This window comes from Strigops habroptila, chromosome 3 (genome assembly GCF_004027225.2).
Source record: "Strigops habroptila isolate Jane chromosome 3, bStrHab1.2.pri, whole genome shotgun sequence".
Taxonomy (NCBI): Eukaryota; Metazoa; Chordata; class Aves; order Psittaciformes; family Psittacidae; genus Strigops; species Strigops habroptila.
In genome coordinates this window covers 86,548,312-86,568,485 of record NC_044279.2, presented here as the reverse complement: position 1 = coordinate 86,568,485, position 20,174 = coordinate 86,548,312, and the positions used below count along the sequence as shown (strand labels likewise).

The 20,174-nt window shown below is 43.3% G+C and overlaps 1 protein-coding gene across 2 annotated transcripts; it reads left to right on the top strand.

Annotated features, from left to right (window-relative positions):
* The first annotated feature begins 1,713 nt into the window (after positions 1-1,713).
* RASSF6 (Ras association domain family member 6) lies at positions 1,714-19,263 on the top strand. Of its 2 annotated transcripts, none has more exons than XM_030478750.1 (11): positions 1,714-1,815; positions 6,439-6,528; positions 12,208-12,286; positions 12,754-12,905; positions 14,075-14,166; positions 14,491-14,675; positions 15,379-15,480; positions 16,168-16,219; positions 17,053-17,171; positions 17,257-17,354; positions 18,090-19,263. In XM_030478750.1, the coding sequence occupies exons 2-11, from the start codon at positions 6,458-6,460 to the stop codon at positions 18,163-18,165; spliced, it is 1,026 nt and encodes a 341-aa protein (XP_030334610.1). In that variant the 5' UTR covers positions 1,714-1,815; positions 6,439-6,457; the 3' UTR covers positions 18,166-19,263. The 2 variants fall into 2 exon arrangements, with proteins under 2 accessions (XP_030334610.1, XP_030334611.1); XM_030478751.1 differs by having other exon boundaries at positions 1,714-1,857.
* The last annotated feature ends 911 nt before the right edge of the window (positions 19,264-20,174 follow it).

The window sequence follows — 20,174 nt, the reverse complement described above, 5'->3', positions numbered from 1 at the left end:
TAGTCCTTTATTCAAATTAGTTTTTTCACTGCTTTATTGTATTAATTTCTTACAGAGATATCTTTGCATGTGTCAATGTAATTTAAGCACTGTGTTTTCAAAACTTGCTTCTAGACTTGAAAAAGTTGTTCAGAAAAACTTATATGTATCTTTACAAAAAAAAAACCCAAACCAAATAAAACCTTACAAGTTGGGAGTTGGGATGAAGCTTGAGTTACACTGAAGGGTTAAGTGTCATTGCCCTGTCATAAGCTAATGCTATTGTCTTCAGATCTAAAAATACCTGGATACCTCCTGGTACCCAACAGTGGAAGTGTCCAGCAGAGTGGCATATGTGTCTGTCAGAGATCCAATGTTACCTTGCTTTGGAGACTTGCAGGTGCCAGGCTGTGCTTGCTCTCTGATCCCAAGAGCATCAGGCAGAGTCTGAAGCTGTGCCAGAAAAAAATCAAGCCTCTGGTTTTAAACAATTTGGGGTGCTGTATGGATTTGTGTTAAACAACTGCACAAGAGACGCAGCAGCTCCAGCTTGGTGTGAAGTTCCAAGTCTACCACAACATGGAGCTTCTGTGCTGTTGAGAATTGGGCAAAAAATCTGGTGTGTTGACTCCTTCCTCTGGTGTGAGAGACTTTTCAATGTCATATATATACCACTGAAACCGTTGTTTGAATATTTTTCAGGTGCCAAGCTAGAAACTGCAGCATAAACTGTAATCCCAAATACCAAGTATATTGTGTTGTGTGCACAGGCTCTGGAAAGGAGTGCCCCAGAGGGTACAGATGTGAGCAGGAATGAAACTTTCATGAGTCTCTTCTGCCTCTCTAACACATAGTCATTGAATCAACCAGGTAGGAAAAGACGTCTAAGACCATCAAGTCCAACCATTCCCCTAGGACTGCCAAGTCTACCACTATATAGAGGCAGAAGTAACTTGATCTAAATCCCAGAGCCATGAGATGGGTATGAAGGCTGATCGAGGCTCAGTATTTTTCATGCTCTTCTTTCTGTGGCCCAGTAACTTTCAGTTTTAGGCTTGATCTTGTGAATAAATCTCTTGCTATATATGGATAGGCAAACAAAAGGAGCTGAGAAGGTGTGTGTTGGCTCATTGGTTCAAATATTATTTTATTTTTTTTTTTTTTACAGCTTAAACATCTGCTTATACTCAGCTGCTGAGCAATTGAGCTGAGCAGCAATGTGTTCTCTTACAGACACAACTCTTGCCCACTGAGTAATAGTCATAAGGCTATTTTACAGTTAAGCAAAGAATTGATTATGCAGCTGGATGTGATTAAGTGATGAAGCTGTGTTGTCAGCATTTCTGTTATGTTAAAATCCATAGATCTCTACTTGAGCATGATGTGATCATATGGTTTGGTTATTCCACCAAACACTAAAGGTTAGCATTTATCTGGAGAAGGAAAAATGACTTTATCCTATGGATTACTAAACAGCTGAGGTTAAAGCCTAACAGTTCTTCCAGCACAGGATGTTTCAGGGTACGCCCTGTCAGCAAATAATCACCAGGAGTCAGCAGGTTGCCTCTCATTATGAAGTTAGTGATTAAAGTGTTAACCAGAGCCTCCCCATAGGTGTAACCATGACTAAGAGAGCTCCTGTCAGCAGCGTGGAGGGAGGCAAGTGGGTAGGTAAATATTCCCGACATGCTCTGAGGTGTGGGGAGTGTCCTGGGTTTCCAGCACTCCCAGTTTGTGAAGCAAAACAGTAATTAAGAGCTCTGTGGGTTCCCTGAAGTGGCAGAGATAACTGTCAGCAGCGCACTGCTGTCATGCCTCTCCAGAGCTCAGTGAAAGGTACGTGAAACTCCTCCTCTGCTTCTGCTCTCCCGTGTGCAGGTAAGTGCTGTGTAACGCTGGAGCTGTTCTGCTTGCTGTGCAACCTGCGGAGTCAGTAGGAAGCAAGATCCTTTGCAATCGCCCAGAACTCCAGGCAAATTCATTCTGGGTGGTTGGGGTGCTGGAGGGAGGGAGGGAGAGAGAAGTATTTGGTCAGAAGCTGCTGAAGTTCCTAATTCTTGAGGTGATTTGTGTGAATCAGTTGTGATTAAAACAGGCAGATAATAGGAAGTGCTGCTGCTGTTGATCAGCATGTGCATGGGCACAAGCCTCTGCTGTTCTTCATTCAATGTGATTGCAAAGGTTACATCAGTGACCTTGTCTGCCTTTTTGGCAAGTAAAAGCCATCGTTCCTAAGGGACCTGGAAAAAAAAGTAACTTCTCTTCATAACAATGGATTATTTTGTGTTGGGAATAGATTTGGTACAAGCCCTGCTTTCTTGTTGTGTGAAGGGAGGGAACTCGTGTGTCTTGTCCCTTGAGTCAAAGTTGGGGGGCCATGTTCACCGATTAACACTAACTTACCTCTGGTTTCAGGCAGCAAAGCCTGTTCTGAACCTGCCTGAGCAGAGGGGCTGAGCTGTGTTTTGTACTCGAGTAGTGCTGTTACTGCTCTGTACTGCAGCAACTAGGTTTTAAAGTAAACAGTAAAGGAGTCTGTAAGACAAAAAACCCAAAGAAACCCTTGTTTTCAGCAGGGAAAACTGCAAGTGTTTGGCCTAAGTGCTTTCTTTTGGTTAGACCTTTGCTTTTACTGGTGAGGACATGGAACTTAAAGAAACAAACAACATGAAGGCTAATATAATGTGTGACTAGGAAAAGATGAGGAAAAATATTCTGCTGATGCTTCATTTTTCATGTATGTGAATAAATCCTTAACTTGTTTTTATCTGGTCCAAAATTTAGCTGAATACCAGACACTTCTGAGTCCAGAACATGACTTGGGTGTAGGTGCTGTTGTGCCTACAGTGCCAAGCTCATTGTGCTGTACATGCATATGTTGATAGCTGAGTTAAGAAAACTGAGCCCTGGGGTTTCTACACACAAAAGGGAGAAGGTTCACCCCATTTTTGTGGTTTTAGGACAGTTTGGGGAAGCACTGGGTCAATATGCCTAGGGATCTTTGGGGAGGCTTGTGCATTTAGTTGTTGTTAAGACTGGTGTGAGCTGTGTGTAGTTCACTGCTTGCTTGGCAGTCCCCACCTTAATATAGACATGTGCCAAAAAGCACATCCAGGCTGTTATGTACAAATTAAAATGTTGCTTTCCTGCTCCTGCTGGGCTCAGCTCTGGATGTGGGGTGTCCCTCTTCTTCCAGCCCTCCTCTACAGTTGCTGCCTTTATAATTGTGTACAAATCAGTGTGGCTGTGTGCTCTCACCTTTGCTTTGTTATTCCTTGGTTGTCCTGTCCCTCTGCTGTCCCTTTAAGCAAATAACTTCAAGATCACTGTACTTATTGAAATTAAACAAGTCCTCTGATCTGCCTGTCCATTAACAGTCTTCCTTTGGAGTTGCTCATTTTCTATCTGCCCCACTTGTCATTTACTCCTGTTTTTCCCTTCTGCTTCTTTTTTAGTCCTTTCAAAAGTATATTAGGCTTCAGTCTTCCCCTGAGCTTTAAGTTTCTTCTTAGTGAAGTCTCAGGCGAGGAGGTTAGTCTTAGCTTCTGTAAGTTCTTACCTATCTGAAGGGATTCTCTGGTTCTAGTCCAGTTTAATGTAATAATGAGGACACTTGTCTAACACTAAGCAAAGTAGGAGACTGCTTTGAATAGATGAATAGATGGCCTGGACCATGTACCATTAGAAGAAATGGAAAATCAGCCTATTTTTGTTAGTTTAAATCATAGAGAACAATGGGGAAAAAAAAAACCCCATTTCACTTCTGTTTGCTTCATCAAAAGAACTACAGGAGAGTAACATGGAAAACAAGAAAATACCAGCAGGTGATAGAATATGTGACAGGATTTACAGAGCACCAATGTAAATATACTGTCATTTGTGGTGTCCAGTAGTTGTGCTGGGGAAGTCGCTGCATGTTCCCAACCTGCAGGTTTCAGGGTTAACTAAAAATGAGGGATGTGAGATGTGTGAGCTTCTAGGAAGGGTACATGAAGTGTTTTATCTCTAGGGTGAGCTGATGGTGTGGAAGTGTTTTGTACAAGCCTTATAAGCAGAACTGGTCACATCACTGTAATGAGCTTTTTGTGCTTCTGCACCAGCTATAGAGGAGGCCAGTCTTTGTCTGGGCACCGAGGGAGGGAAAAGGGGGAGGTGTTGGTGAGGAATTGTTCCCATCACCAGCTACTCTTCCAGTTTGTTTCATTGTCAGTGTTTTAATGGCATCCAGCTAATTTAAGATATGCCCAAGGTTTTTAAGGCAAATAATCTAGTGAAAGCCATTCACTGAAACAAAACAGTTCAGTGATTATCATCTCTTGTGTAAAGCTCACCTCTCAGTCTGAGCTTTTCTTTCATATGAATCAGTTGAAGGTCAGATTCTATCGAAAAGAATGCCACCACCAGCAATGAAGCAGTGCAGGAGCTTGCAGGAGTTGCTGCTCTACCAGTAGTACTAGTAACTTGGTTATTGCTGTTCTTCACATGTTGCTTCCTGATGGATGGGAGGAAGCTGAAGTGTACATCCAGTTGTCCAGGTGCCAATGTACATAAGTTCCTCTGCACCATTTAAAATTGGTCTGAAATACTCTGGCACAGGCAGTCGATTCAGTTGGAGGTATTTGTAAATCACCTAAAACCAGATATCAAGAGGTGTCAAATGGTTACTGAACTCAACTCATTTCAGAGGCAAAGAAAGAACAAGATTATACTGATCATATACAGTGATCTCTTCTTTCTATACACACTCATTGCTGTACAGACCCGGGGTTATCAGATTCCAGGTGTGTTTCTGCTGTGATGGATGTCACCCTCAGGACAATGAGGTGTGGGATCCCTCCTGCTCCTGTTGGTGAGCTACTGATCCAGTGCTGCTAGAAACCCCAGCTGCTCATGTAAAGCTCGTTTTGGTAGTGCACTCTGGGTTTAGAGGTTGTGAGACAGTGTCCTAGATGTTGTGTAGGGTGAAGATACTGTGTTTTTACACTGCTTCTTGTTTGTCCACGTTTATTTTAGAAGTTATTCTTGTATGACTATGGAAACTTCAGGTAACTTCTAAACCAGGAGCTCAGTAGTGTAGGATCACTTCAATAGAAGCTGGGCACTTACTCGCTAGCTAGCCATGAGATTTCCAAGCTTGGATTTCTTTCCTAAACTGATTTTCTGAAGGCTACTTGGTATTAGTGCTGTAGACAATAAACTACTTTTCAGAGGTGTTACACCAGGCTCTGTCCACACAGTCTGAAATCAGGCTCAAGTCCATCCCCCAGCATGAGGGAGAAAGGACATCAGCTGCTGTTAAGTGAATGCCTCTGCCATCATTCCCATTAAGAGAGAAATACAAGTATTTCTTGCATTAAGAAATACGATTAATATTTAGAAGTAAAATATCCACTTCCAATGCAGCCTTTCAGATGTTACTGTTTTCTGTGGAGCTCATTTCCTTCCCCCTTCCCCCGTCCTCCCCAGCCTTTCTGTGTGGTGCCATGTCTTGGGCTGAGACTAAGTTTTTTAGTGCACTATCTGTTGTCAATCTTAAGTCTGAGACTTTTCAGTTACTTTCCTCAGTCTGCCTTTTCTTCTAGTACCCGAGGGGGAATAAAGGTAGCCAAGACTTCGTAATTAAGCTTATTGAAGAATGCATTGTTGAAGTCTTAAGGGGCTGGCTCGCTGCCTACACAATGTGCTGGAATTGCAACATGGAGATCTGTAAATTATATTGCTACATCACTTTAATTATAGCCTTGTGCTCTCTTTAATCTTTTAGCTGCTTTCTTTGTGTGCTGCAGGACACTACTGATGATCAGCACTTCTTCTCTTGTCTAGCTCTACAAACGTGGTTAAGAGCTGGTTTCCTGAGTCACTTAGGGGTTTTTTGGTGACCCTGGGCAATGCTTTATCCATAACTAACCAGTGAATCCTGACCAGTAGTTGCAGTCTCTCTGCTAATGAGTGAAGTGTAATCATGGAGTTGTGGAGTGGTCCTAAAACTACTTGAGAAAGTCCTGGCATATGTAGTACTTGGATAAAGAAGTTCTTCCCTGTGAGGCACTGGCACAGGTTGCCCAGAGAAGCTCTGGCTGCCCCATCCCTGGCAGTGTTCAAGGCCAGGTTGGATGCGGCCTGGAGCAACCCAGTCTACTGGAAGGTGTCCCTGCCCATGGCAGGGGCTTGGAACTGGATGAGTTTTTAAGGTCCCTTCCAACCCAAACTAATCTGGGATTCTATGATTTAAGGTACTGTGATCTACTTGGTGGGAATGGCCTATGACTTTTTTACTAGGAGTGGGAAATATATGGGTATTAGGGCTGAGTACAAAGAGGTCAAAATACCGTGTAGCTAACCCTTAGCTTGAGTGTCTGATCCTGTTTCACTTGGCAAACTAAGGCTTTGTGGTTGTGTTTACCACTTGGTCTTTCTTAGTGGCATTAGTGGCTATAATTGTTTTAACCTTTTGTTTAGATTCATCTCTTTGGAATAAATGAAGAAAGTGACTATGAAAGCTCAGCATCTACCTTCTGTTTCCATCAATGAGGAGAAGTTCATAACCAGGTAAACTATAAAAAAAAAAACAACCCAAAACCATTTAATGACTTTGCTGCTTTCTTTCAAGTCATTCTGTATTTCTTCATTAATAGGGAATCCTGTAGAGAGCTGAGCCTGTAGCAGCAGCAGTTCCTAGAACTTGCATTCTGTCAAGTGTCTCCAGAACAAAGTTGCCCTTTATATGGATTTTAAAGAACCAAGCATTAAACCTCTTGGTCTGTAGATTTTGTTTGTGTAGAACAGCACTTTTAGAGGATACTGAAATAAAATTCCAAATTAGCAAAGATGACCTTCCTATCTTTGGAATCTATTGGAATTGAACATGAGTTCCAGAGCTTCCCTTGAGCTCTACTTGTTCGAGGCACAGGGTTTGGTCTGTGGCTACAGGTGGGGGATGTCTTTGCAAAAGATTTGCCAGGCTCCTGGCTCTATTCTGTGTAAAGTGGTTCTTTAACCTCCTTGTAAAAAGCTTGGAATTGCACTCAAACAGTTTTTCATGGGATGCTTTCCGTTGGTTAAATCTGGCTAGCCGGAATTTTTCCTAATGCTGCCATGAACCCAGAGCTGCCTGCCATATAGCTCCATCCCCTTTGTAGGGAAATAGCTTTTCCCTTGCTGACCAGAGCATAGGAGCTGGAAGAGGGGGCTCTTCTTTCACTTCATTTCCACCTCTCCTAATATTCTTGTGGGAAGAAGGTAAGTACACACACCTCCAGGGATGGGCCCTGTAATAGATATTCTCACACTGCAATAGGTATCTGCATCTGAATCCTGATACTTCTATATGTGGCATGAGTAGTACTGTGAATTTCTCCCTTTTTAAGGGTGCCAGAGCTTTGCCCAAAGCACGCAGACAATAAACGCATCCTCCTCCTAAAGAGTTGTTCCTTTTATACTGCTACTAATTTGGGACATAGTGATTTTATGTTAAAGGTAATTAATCTGTGTGAACTTTTATATACTTGGCATATAAAAGCATTTGGAAATGTATTAGATGAGCCAATGTGTTTGAGTTGTTATTGCCTGTTCAGGTAATGATACGTGGATCATGGTCAAGACCCTTCTCTTAGTCATGGTTTAAAGTATGGTTGAAGCTGCTTTGCCTTGGAAAAAAAAAACCCAAACCAAAAAACAAGTGTTTCAAGAATCACTGACATACTCTGTATGCACTTGAGCTTCTTCCAATGCAATTTTCAAGCTGCCATCCCCCATCTATGCCTTCAGTTGACTGTTACATTAAGCCTCTTCCAGTTGTATTGTGTGAATCTTGCTGATGTAGCAAGCCTGCTGTTTGGGAATTGCACAGGGGCTGGATCAAAAGGCTGGCCAGGGCATTTGGCCAGCTGAACTATTGTGTCTTTATGAATAACTGCCATAAATATAAGCCTAGATAAGTGTCTAGGAATTGAGGGAGAAGGCACAGGTGAACTCTCCTCTTTTCGCATTTCAAGTGAAGACAATTTGGGCTGTACAGTGGTTTACCACCAGGGCTCTTGACTTTACAGCTCCTCTGTATCCTGCCTTCATTACTGAACCAAGTGATGATTCTGCAGTAAATGTTACCTTTTTGGGTTTGTCTTTAGGTAGTTCTACTAGTTACTTAGCTCAGGCTTCCAGTAATGGCTGCATTTGGCTGCTGTCCCAAAGCTGTGCTATAAGGAACAGTCTTGCAACACAGAGCCCCTAATTTTCTGGCAGCTTAACTCTTCAGACATGACCATGCGCCCCCTGGTTAGGGCAGTCTCTGGGCCTTTGTAATTGAAGATGTGTTACAGAAAGACTTCTGGAACTAACAGGCTGGAGCATGTGTTGCTCCTTTCTGGGGTTAAAAGAAGGAAAAATCTTTTCTTTCCTCCTGTCCCCAGTACACAAGGTCAAACAAGTCAGTGAGCTGCTGTTAAATCTCTCCCTCAGGGCTTTTGTAATGGCTTATGTGGTTCGTCACTGTTGGGTGCACAAATGCAGGACTGAAACCTGAAAGATTTATTTGGGCAAAGTCCTGTGGAATTTAATGGGAAGCTATTCTAGACAATACAAACTAAGCAAAAATCTTGAGAGAAACATAAATCTGCTTCAGAGAGAACCCTTACCACATCATTAAGTGCTTTTAGCCTGTGATTTTATTTGCTTTAGGAGCCAGCATGCCCTAAGAGTAATAAATGGGCCCCAGAGTATGATCTGGGCCTCCAGGAAACTGATCACCCTAATTTTCTACTTGGAAAAAGCTTGCAAAATGACAACTTGGTAATCAGTAAAATGATTGCCAAATGTACTAGGCTTCAAAGTATAAGATGACCTATGTTTTAAGCGCTGTGCAAGCAGGATCAGCAGGTCTGTCACAACATCTGTCAAACAAAACTCCCTATCTCCTACTCAGCATGTTAATCTCGCATAGCATCTGGATTTTGCCTGTGTATGAGGCAGAGACATGCTTAATCTTGTTTACCTTTAGCCAGTAAGATCCCAATTTTGCTTCTATCTGATTCATAGCTGTGTCTATTAGAACTTTCCCTTTTGGTGGGATGACCTGAATACAATCTTCATAGTTCATGAGACAAAGAACCTGTAATGAGCTATTCCAACTCAAAGGAAAAAAGGCTTTCACCAGCTGTATTACTAGGATTTAAGAGTTGAAGTAAATGTTGAAAATGCTCTTTCGGTGCCACGGGAAAACATCTTTTGAGAGTTGCAGTAAGTTCCAGTAAATAATTTACATCCAATGTGTTAGAAGGGAATGCAGCTAACCTTGTTGAGTTTCATGGTGCAGCCTTTGTTCTAATGTTATCTGCTGAGTAAAAGCCCTGAGTATCTTTTCCCTTCTCACCATGGGAAAAGGCTCAACAAACAGGAGGGCGCTGCCAAGTTCACTCTAAGTGGAGCAAGGATAGGGAATATCAGGGAAAACTTTTGACTGGCACATTCTGCATACCCCTCCACCACAAACACAGCCATGTCCATCTGTCTCACCTTGGCACTCTGCTTGGCATAGGGTCAGATGTCTGCCCACCTTGTCCTGAAGGAAGAATCAGTGCTGCAGGTCTGTATCCTATGTAAGGACATGCAGTGGTGTCGTTCTGCTTAGCATTATGCAGAGATACTGTGTTGTCCAGGTGCTGTGGGTATGTATTGATGGTAAGAGGTGGCTGAGAAACAGTCATAAGCCACAGAAGAGGGTGTACACTGCTGCAGTAAGACAGTGATAGTCCTGGGAGAATATATTTTCATTGGAACACCTAAAATTATACATAGCAGTTTCCAACCAAAATTACTTGTATTTCTCTTTGTAATCCATCCTTCTATTCTCTTGCACTGGTCTCATAGAATCACAGAGTGGTTTGGGTTGGAAGGGTCCTTAAAGTTCATCTGGTTCCAACCCCCTGCCATGGGCAGGGACACCTTTCCACTAGACCAGGTTGCTCCAAGCCCTATCCAGCCTGGCCTTGAACACTGCCAGGGATGCGGCAGCCACAGGTTCTCTGGGCAACCTGCACCAGTGCCTCACCACCTTCACAGGGAAGAACTTCTTCCTAAGATCTCATCTCAACCTCCCTTCTGTCAGTTTAAAGCCATTTCTTGATATCACAGTTGAGAGGTTGAGATCCCCTGACCCACTGACTTTATTTGCTTGGTTGGTTTTGTTTGTTTGTTTGTTTATAAGTTTACCCAGTCAACTGTAGAGCTATTTAAACTAAAAAGTTTGACTAAATTGAGTCACCATCTGATCAGAGGGATATGCTGGGCAAAAATATTCATCCTTGAAATTATCTTTCTGTACTGCTTGCAGTGATGGACAAACTGATCCTATAAGGAAGAGATCACTCTTAGCTTTGTCATCTCTAATAAGGGTGCTGCTGTCACCATGGATCACATCCTCATTTTCTGGATGTGTGGTGACTGTTACAGGGAAACAACTTTGAAAAATTCCTACACGTCCCACATTATTTCTTTGTTTGTGGTGATCTCTGACTGCTGAAATAGTAAAATGCTTTTTCTACTGAGCATCATTCTCGGGTGTGATTTGGTTTTCAGCAATGGTGCTAGAAGTCAATTCTTGGGGTTTGTTTTGGTTTTGCGTGGTTTGTTTGGGGTTCTTTGGGGGGAGTTATGGTTGTTTTTTGGTTTTGGGTTTTTGGTTGGTGGTGTTTTTTTTTTTTACTGAAAGTTGGTGTAGGAACAGTAATAGCACTTCTGATGGTACATGAGTCTTAAATAGTTTCAGTAGGTCTCAGTGTAACTTGCTGTGAGAAGAGCTTGCAAGTGCTGTCTGTTCTGCCTGTGGTTCAGCTCTTGTACCTCATGCTAGACAAAAGCATGGAAAGAAGAGTTGCTATTTGCAAACACTCTCAGTGTTTTCGCTCCCCACCACAAGGCAACATGTTAAACCAGCTTTGTTGTTAGTCATATCAGTTAGTACTTGAAGATTGTCCATAAGGAAGAATTTGGATGCTTCCATGCGATTGTTTCCCAAGCTTACTTATCTCTGCTGGTGGAAATTGCTTTCTTGAATTACAATCTAAATCATCTTTGCTGTTTAATTAGCATGACAGTGTTTCATTCTTGATGGTCCTGAAATATATATCACTTAATTCTGCCTTGGTCCTCCCTAGCCCAAGTTGCAACTTGCTTTTTGTCTTTGTGGTTGACGCTACTTATCACTTCCCCACTGTTTGGATGCTGTCAACTTGGTGTTTATTCTTTGCCAAAAGTCATGTGAAGAAGGCAGAGTACTTTGACCAAATTGAGCCTTGAGCTGTAATTCAAGCAGCCTTGCCCTGAAGAGGATATTCTCCTTGTATGTTGGTTCCATCTCAGCATGGCACAGCTGACTTGGGACCAGCAGCTGCTTAGTGGTAACCAGAAGGTGCTTTTCCCCAGTGTCAGTGCCAAAGCAATCACGCCCCAGCCTGTATTTGTGCAACATGGCATTTATTGCCCTTTGCCTTGTTCACAAGGGCTATATGTGAGTTTGTCAACGATGGAGACAGGCATAATTACCTCCGGTAGTTCTTAAACACTGAGTTTTAAACACTGCTAGCACCAGTGTGCCTCATGTTGCCTTCCTGACTCAACACAGCACTTTCAAAGCAGAATGTTATGCTGCTTTTTGTAATTGCATCCTGAATCTCTGTTTGAAATCCAAGATGAGGGCAGGATTATAACCCCTGCTTGTTGGCAGAGGCTCTCTTCAACTCCATCCTTTCTCCTCTGAGCAAAGACTTAGTGCCAAGCTGTTATGTCTCAAGCAGAAGGAAACTGAAACGCTTTCTCTAGGCATATTGGAGGTATTTTGAAATAAGAAATGTATCTGAAAAAGATATCAAAACCCAATGAAAGCCCTCATGCAGGGAAAACAACTGGTAACCTGACTGCAATCATCTGCAGTGCTGGTGTATGGAAGTGCTGTTCCTGTTTGCTTCCCTCCGTGACTGTAGCAGAAGTCTAAAGTACAAGTTATTCTGGGGCAGGGTTACTAACGTCACAGTAGACCATGAGTAATTTATTTCCTCTGTGTATTAGGCCTGTAAAGAGCCAACTTAAAAGTAACCCAGTGCCCTGACACAAGTTTACTTCTGGAAAATGAAGTTATTAATCATTAACAAAAAGGCAGTGGGTAAGAGATATAGGGTTTTACAGTGATATGGATGTTAAAAACATGATTCTTTTCATTGTGATCTTTTATTCTAGAGAGCAACTCAGTTTGCTTCTGAAGACTTACAACTCTTACTATTCTGATCAAGAAAATCTGCAACTGTCACATAGTCAGGTAAGTGTGAAAGTAATACAGAAAGCACAATGTAACAGCAGGAAAAACTCTAATGGGCACTGATGTTGTAGTTGTACTGAGTACAGTACACTGAGTTGTACTGCAGATGTTTGTGGGGTGCAGTTCCCCCACTCTTCAGCTTGAACCCCTGGTGTGTAATGGTAGGATGACTGTCCCTCCATCAAGGACAGACTAATGCTCTCTCCTGGAGCGTGAATCTTTAGTGCAGGGAAATACTGGGAAGCTGAGCCCCAGAAACACATCCTCTATGGAGCTGACGGAGGGATTGAAGCATGAATCATTTCTCATACCACAGAGTCCCTGCTTTAGCGGTCTGGACTTGCTTCTCCTTCACTAGCTGCGTTTCTGCTGGTTTAATGATTTCACCATCTTCCTGTTACTTAGAGGGGAGATCAGTGATTGTCGCTCGATTATTATTACTCTTGTTCCTTTTTTCTTTCCGTCAGCGAGAAGGAAGCAAACCATTTATTGAAGGAATCTTGTCAATATTTTGGGGCATTCGACATCCAATCCGATTAAAAATTCAGGATGAGAAGCAGATACCCTCATTTGTAACCCTGAAGTCTTCAGAGAATGTGGGTCCATTCCCTAGTAAAAGGTAATGAATTAACCTCCACGAGAAGAGGCACGGTAGTATTTAAAGACAGCTCATGTTCAATGGATGTGTCTGGCTGTGTATCCCAGATTCACCAAAGGCTGTGGTGGTCCTTCAAGAACTTCTGCTGGGCAGAAAGGTTCATCTTTATTGCATCTTTGCCTGGCTTTCAGCTGAAGAGCAGTTGAGAAGGTGGAGGAGGTTACCTTTCCAGGTACCTCAGGTGTGAAAGCATTGCCTCTCAGGGCCAAGCTCTAGCCAGGAAATGAATACTGGCTTTGTGTGAAATCAGATGTTAAACTTCCTCAGAAACACACACCATCAGCTGCTCATTCAGGCTGCTACCTATGGCATTGCCCATCAAGTCCATTGTGCTGATGAGACTCGTGCTGCATTTGCTGTAGCTTTAAAAACTGATGTAGGTTCTCAGAGTATCTCTTTTTTCTGTTTTGAACACTATTTCCCAAGCCTTGGTTGGTGAACTTTGAATTGTGTCCGAGCTGAAGCTGAGTAATGTGTAATATGAAGGCTGAGCCAATGTTTACCCTGAGTAACCCCCTGATAAATTCTGTATTTCAGAGCTCACTTTCTTAATTATCCCTCGGTTTAGGTTGCATGTGGTACATGTTAGAACTGTGGATTTAATTCTGCCTTCTTTGCAGCTGTGGAATTCCAGTAAAGTCAGAGACAGTCTTGCTCTTTGTCTCTTGCTGTGGAAGTTGAGGAATGTAACCTGGCAGAAGTAACCAGTGAAGAACTTGAGTCTGAGGCAATTCTGGTTCTCTTCTTTCCCCTTTACCAGGTCTACTGGGACAGGGTGCATCTGGCCTGTAGGATGGGTTCAGTCTGGCAGTTAAAGTTATGCTTTGCCTTTTATTTCTTAAAAATACTTCTGACTGGTGGAGATCTGAATCTCAAAGCAAATATTAATTCATGATCAGAACAACATGAAGCTGCCCTGACATGCTTGAAGGTATGCAGAGCAGCTTGGTTGTTTAATCTTAAATGAACTCTTTAAATGCAGAGAACACAACTCAAGTTGTTGTTCAGCATCTTCCTTGGAGTTAGTTGAGTGTGTTTTGAATATATATATAGGAAATGGATTTTTAATATTTTCCTACAAATTGGTTAATGAATAGTAATCAACTATAAATGTATCTTTTGTATTTCAGGGGAATGACACGCTGGGGAGAATTTGACGACCTCCATCACATTAGCGGGGACACACTGAAATCTGCTGAAGAAAAGGCGAACCTTGAAGAAAGTTAGTGTTGGTGCTCTTATGTTCACTAAAAATTCCTTGTTCTGTGACTGCAAATATAATCTGACACATTAGGCCTTCCCTGCCAGCAAAGGGTTATCTCTGTCTCTGAACATCTTCTCCATGCTGGTGAAACACTGATGTGCAGCTGGTTAGTGAAAAGGTTGCCATGCAGGTATCTTTTCAAATGGCCACTTCTAATGGGCTGTGCTAATAATAATAATAATGATGATGATGATAATAATTAAATCCTTCCATCCAGAGGCTCCTTGCTGTGGGGTTCTGGAAGGGGGGGTAAAGCAGCTATTTGGGTTTTTTTCTGTCCAGGTTATTCCTGTTACGAAAGCCGCACGCTGATGCCCAGGAGCCAGCAGGACCAGGACTGCGCCACCCTGCCCCGGGCCGGCAGCACCGTGGCAACTCTGCGGAGCAGGACCCGTCTCCCCATGATTGCCAAGACAGAAGTAGAAACTCACAGGTTTTCAATTAACGGCCACTTCTATAATTATGAGGTACAAATGCTCGCTGCCATCACCTGAGGTTGGGTACTGGGACAGCTCAGAGTTCCAGCAAGTGGCTGGAGGCCCCTGAGCTGATGGGCACCTCTCCAATAGCCCCATGTATGGCCAGGATGGTGTTGGTGGGCCCTGAGCTCAACCCTGCATGACAGGGTCCACAGTAGTCCTGGTACCAAGGGTGATCTCCTGAGGACACTGCATCACCTGTGCTTTGTCATAGAATCACAGAGTGGTTGGAGAGGACCTTAAAGCTCATCCAGTTCCAAGCCCCTGCCATGGGCAGGGACACCTTCCACTAGACCGTGTTGCTCCAAGCCCCATCCAACCTGGCCTTGAACACTGCCAGGGATGGGGCAGCCACAGCTGCTCTGGGCAACCTATGCCAGGGCCTCAGCACCCTCACAGGGAAGAAATTCTTCCTAAGGTGTCATCTCAATCTCCCCTCTGTCAGTTTAAAGCCATTCCCCCTTGTCCAAAGCCCCTCTCCAGGTTTCTTGTAGCCCCTTTAGGCACTGGAGCTGCTCTAAGGTCTCCCTGGAGCCTTCTCTTCTCCAGGCTGAACAAGCCCAGCTCTCTCAGCCACACCTGACAGCCTGCTTTGTCCCAGAGCTGTGCTGGTTTACATCCTTTGTGGTCCTTGCTGCTGTGTTCAGCAGCCCTCATGCTCATGCCCTTTTGCTGCTGGTTTTGTTCCTAGACATCGGTTTTTACTCCAGCTTTTGGATCAGAAACCAAAATAAGAATCAACAGCCAGATGAGAACAAGACAAGTAATAGAACAATTGCTTCAGAAGTTTAAGGTAAGAACCGCTTCTCTCTGAACTGAGGCCCAGGAGAGGAAAACGCAGCTGCACTTGGAGCCTTTCCTAGCACGGATGCGTTTGTTCAATGCCCATGGCCGTGCTTCCCTCTAGTGGCGGGCCCTGGCAATTGTGTTGTGCTTAAAACAACTGGGAATTCTCTTCTAGCCCAAGGGTCTGGGAGATGAGTTCAGTTAGATTCGGGCACATGGAAAGCTCCAGACAGTCAGAGTTAAAAGTAGTGCTCAAGATCAGTGCCAGGCTGTCTGAAACTACCTTGTTTTATTATAACTTGCCTGGAGACTTTGCTGGGGCAGAATGACTTCGTGCAGTTAGTAAGACTTGGTGGTGTGATACTAAAAGGAGAAGTTGACTTCTCTGAATAATAACACAAGGAATGGAATTACAGAGCAGGTTGTGAAGTTGTAGAGAATAAGTTGAAAAGTAATTGTTCAAAAGGGCTGCCGTTTGCTGAACGTGGTTATGTGGGCAAGTGGATCCCAGGGTTTTGATTTAAATAACTGAGTTGAGAAGCACAGAGTATCTGCTGATGGTGAAACACTGGGTCAGTCTGAACACTGCCAGGGATGGGGCAGCCACAGCTTCTCTGGGCAACCTGTGGCAGGGCCTCACCACCCTCACAGGGAAGAACTTCTGCCTAAGATCTCATCTCTTTGTGTTTAACAGATAGAAAACAGCCCCCATGAATTTGCACTTTATATTATCCACGCATCTGGAGGTAAGTTGGACACTGCTGTGTGATCCCTTTATCTCTAGTGACCGTGTGCCTGTGTGTGCCTGTGTGTGCCTGGCTGGATTCGGAGTGACAGGGTTCATCCCAGGCATCTGTCCTTGTTTGGACAGTGTGGAAGCTGGGTGGCATCACAGCTCTTCTGGAGACCCCTTGGGGATGTGTGGCCCTCTAGTGAAGGGGAGAACCTGAGTAACAGTGTGCTGGTATAGTTGGTTATGGAAGGCTAAACAGGCCTTTGGTGTTCCCACATTCCAAGGCCGTGTTAAAAAGCTTTTCTGCCCTAACCATTGTTCTGCACAGTGACAATCATGGGATGTGGGATACTTCAGTCGATAGTTTTGGATGCCTGTTAAAAGGACCTTTTTTTGGTGGAAGATGTTTACTTCTGCAACATACTCTTGCTTTAGGAAATAGGAAATTTGATCCTTCTTAAAAGGAATACCTGAAAGAATGGGAGAGAGAACTGATGGGCATGTACCTTAAATGTCAGAATATGAAGCTGAAATGATGTTTGAAATCTATGAAGTAAGTTTTGTTTTAGGGAGTCAGGATCAAGCTGGTGGGCCTGGATCAGGCTTATGTGGTTACCTAAATCATAGGTCCTTTCTGTTGTGTCTACCCATTTCTTTGACCATACATAGCATAAGTGAGTTGCCACATCCTCCTGCTAATATGTGTTGGAGCCTAGTTTGTTATCTAATAATTGCACATCAGTTGAATTCAGAGTCTTTGTCAAGAAAACAGGTTATTGGTTCTGTGAGGTACCCCAAGGCACTCTTGTGTGTTCTATGCATCACCATGTTTCTTTTAAATCCCAGAGAAGAAGCAACTGAGGAGTGGGGACATCCCCTTACTGCACAGACTGCTGCAGGGGCCCTCGGAGAAGATTGCCAAGTTCTTTCTCATGGACAGAGATGTGGAGGAGATCAGCAGTGATGTACGTATCCCACCACTTCTAGTAGTTCCCACCACTCTTCTCAGGTAGTGTGGTTGCTAACATGCATTTCTTGTCTTCTTGCTAGGTTGCTCAGTATATTCAGTTTCATCTTCCCTTTTTGGAATCGATTCTGCATAGAATAAATGAAGAAGAACAACAGGAGATTCAACAGACAATTGCAAGGCAAATAGAAGGAAAAGTTGTGGGGTCATTTTGAAGCCAAGAGAATATTCACAGTTAGGGGTTGGCTCAAGAAGGGAGTGGGTTTCTGTAGCAGAGTCACTGTGCTGCAATTACTGAAGTGAGGCTTAATGGGATTTATCCTCTTCTATATTCTGCATACCCAGATGAGCTGCTGCTGTTAAAGACTGCAGAATAAATACTGACCCCAGACATATGGGGGGATCTTTCCAGGAGATTCTGACTTTCAGTGTCACTTTTATTTTTACTTCATTTGTTTTCTGAGCCTCAGACTGGTTCCTCAGTTCCTACTTGCTGCTGTGTATTTCCTTGGACTTGGGCAGCATGGCATTTAAGGGACCTTAGTGCTAATTTCTTAATGTTGCTTTAAAACATCACTTGTGATAAATGTTGCAAATTCTTGTGGTGGTAGCTCAAAATGCACAACCAGTACACCTTACAAGCACAGCGGTATTTCTGAACAGGTATATGGGTCTTGAGGTCAAAAGCAACGAGAGCCTGCACCAGCTGTGGATCTGTTAGCAGCTGACTGTGTGGTAATCTCTTTGAATCAAAATGGCCAGGAAATATAAAGAAAAATCAATAGACAACGGCAATTGCTATGGGAAAGCTTTCATGACAATGTTTTTCAGCCATTCAACTTGCCTGTTAGAGTTTGGGTTGAAGTTTTGCAGGATTCTGCTGCTGAAATGCCTTTTCTCTCTCTCTCCATCTCAGGTACCTGAGAGAGAAGAGATTGATATATCAGCACCTTCACAGTCGAACTGCTCAAAGAACAGAGACCACAGTTTGAGGTGGAGAGCCTGTCATGAACAACCCACACTCCTCTACCTGAGGAAGGTCAGTGCGCTGGCATGAGCAGGATGGGACCTCAGAGCCCTGACAGCACAGGAGGGTTCCATGTGCTGGAGCTTCTCTTCATAATTATGCAGCTGCTCCCCTACAGCTCTGGAATACAAGTTGAGAACCATCCCAGAAGACGCACTAGATCCCCTTAAAAGACTGAATATAGCATAAGATAGGGGGAAAATTGCTATGAAAAGCACAAGGCTTTAAAACCTACTAATTTATAGACCATTATGAGAAGTCTAGCATGTGAGCAAAATATTGCAATAGCCAGTGTGTTAATTGTACAGAAAATAGGAGAATTATATATATGGGTTTCCTTCTATTAGAGAAATGTCGAATTACATTAGAAGAAGGCTTTTCAGTAGAGGTAAGTGGCAAATGATATTTATGTATCTAAGGTTGCAGTTAAACTTTTCACTTAAATTAAAAACCCCCAGAATATCCGTAAGAGAATGAAATCCCCCCAGCTTGCGAACAGTAGATATTCAACTTGGTTAAGCTTTGAGCTATGGTTAGAAAAATACAAATGGGAACCTTCCCACCTAACAGCTCCTCAGTTCCTCAACATAAGGGGGAACTTCTGTCTGCAATATCCCTTGAACTGCCAAGTAAGAGCTCAAACTAAACACTTGGATCTGCTTATGGCGTCCTGGGAGGCACCTCAGGGGTTTTTTTTGTTGAAACAAAAGATTACAAGTTAATGCCTGAGGTTTTTAATCTAAAGGTGGAAATAAGAAGTGTTCTGTGAGGGGTAGACTTCATGGCCTCAGTGCAACGTTGGTGCAGCCTACCCTGGCGCAGTGTGCTGGGTCTTCTCCAGATGGGTCCTGCGTAATACTAAAGCTCAAACTGTAGAGATGTAAATAAAATCCAACTTGTGCCTGAAGAATTGCCCTTCCATGTTAGTCTCTTACGTGGTATCTGTGTTTTGCATCAGCTACCTGATGCAGGTAATGAGATAAACACTGTAAGAAGAAAAGAATCACTGTGTGGGAAACGGTGCCTGGAAATCATGTAGAATAAATCAAATATGGAAAACTTACCATTGTCTGAGATGATGGTGATTTAAAAATGACAAGTCATAACTGAAGATATTGTGGTTTGGGCCAAGGGGTTTATTTGAATGTGCAGTCTGTTACAGTCTTGATCAGAAAATAATTACAGGCAAGGTTGCACAGGGGGAAGAAATGAAGATAATTCAGCAGTTAAGATGCATGGTTTTAAGTAATAGTTGCCTTACAGGTGCAAATCTAAGTTCCTTGAAGCACCAGAAGTGTGTACGCAGGCATCACGAACATGTCCCCAGGGCCCACTCAAGTAGCTGTTATCCAAGCTGTTGGAGGTGTGAAACTTGCCCTAAACCATCACAGGTCATGGAATGTCAGATCTCTGCAGTCTGAAGAAGACCACGGCCAAGTTCTCAGCCAAACCCAAGCAGAAGTGGCTGCTTCAGCTGTGTCATGGGTGGAGGTTTTTGTTCCTCTAAGGCCAGGTGAGCTTTGAGCACCAGGTGCAATAGTGATGGACCATGGAAATGGTGCTAGAGCAGACATACAGCTTTGTGTGGATCTCTGTGCTTGGTTCTGCCTAAATTCCTGTAAGGACAAGTTGGAACCTGTTTGCAAAGCAATGTTCGGGTAGATCAAATTCAGGAGCAGGGACACAAGCTTGTCTGACTTTGTTGGGAAAGGGCAAGTGCTAAGAGATCTTGGCCTGTGCTGCGGCATCCTTCTCATTTGAACCAGGAAAGGGTATTGAAGTATTTTTATGCAGAACAGACTGCTTCTATTACATGTTCATTTTCCTAAATGCTTCAGTAATTGTGTGAAGGTGCAGTTATGATAACATTGGAATATGAAATATTCATAATTCCTTGGTCTGCAATTAAAAGATAATGCTCAGACCATGTGAAAAAGAGAGAAAATGTTTTTAAGCAGGTTCTTCAGTCCTCTG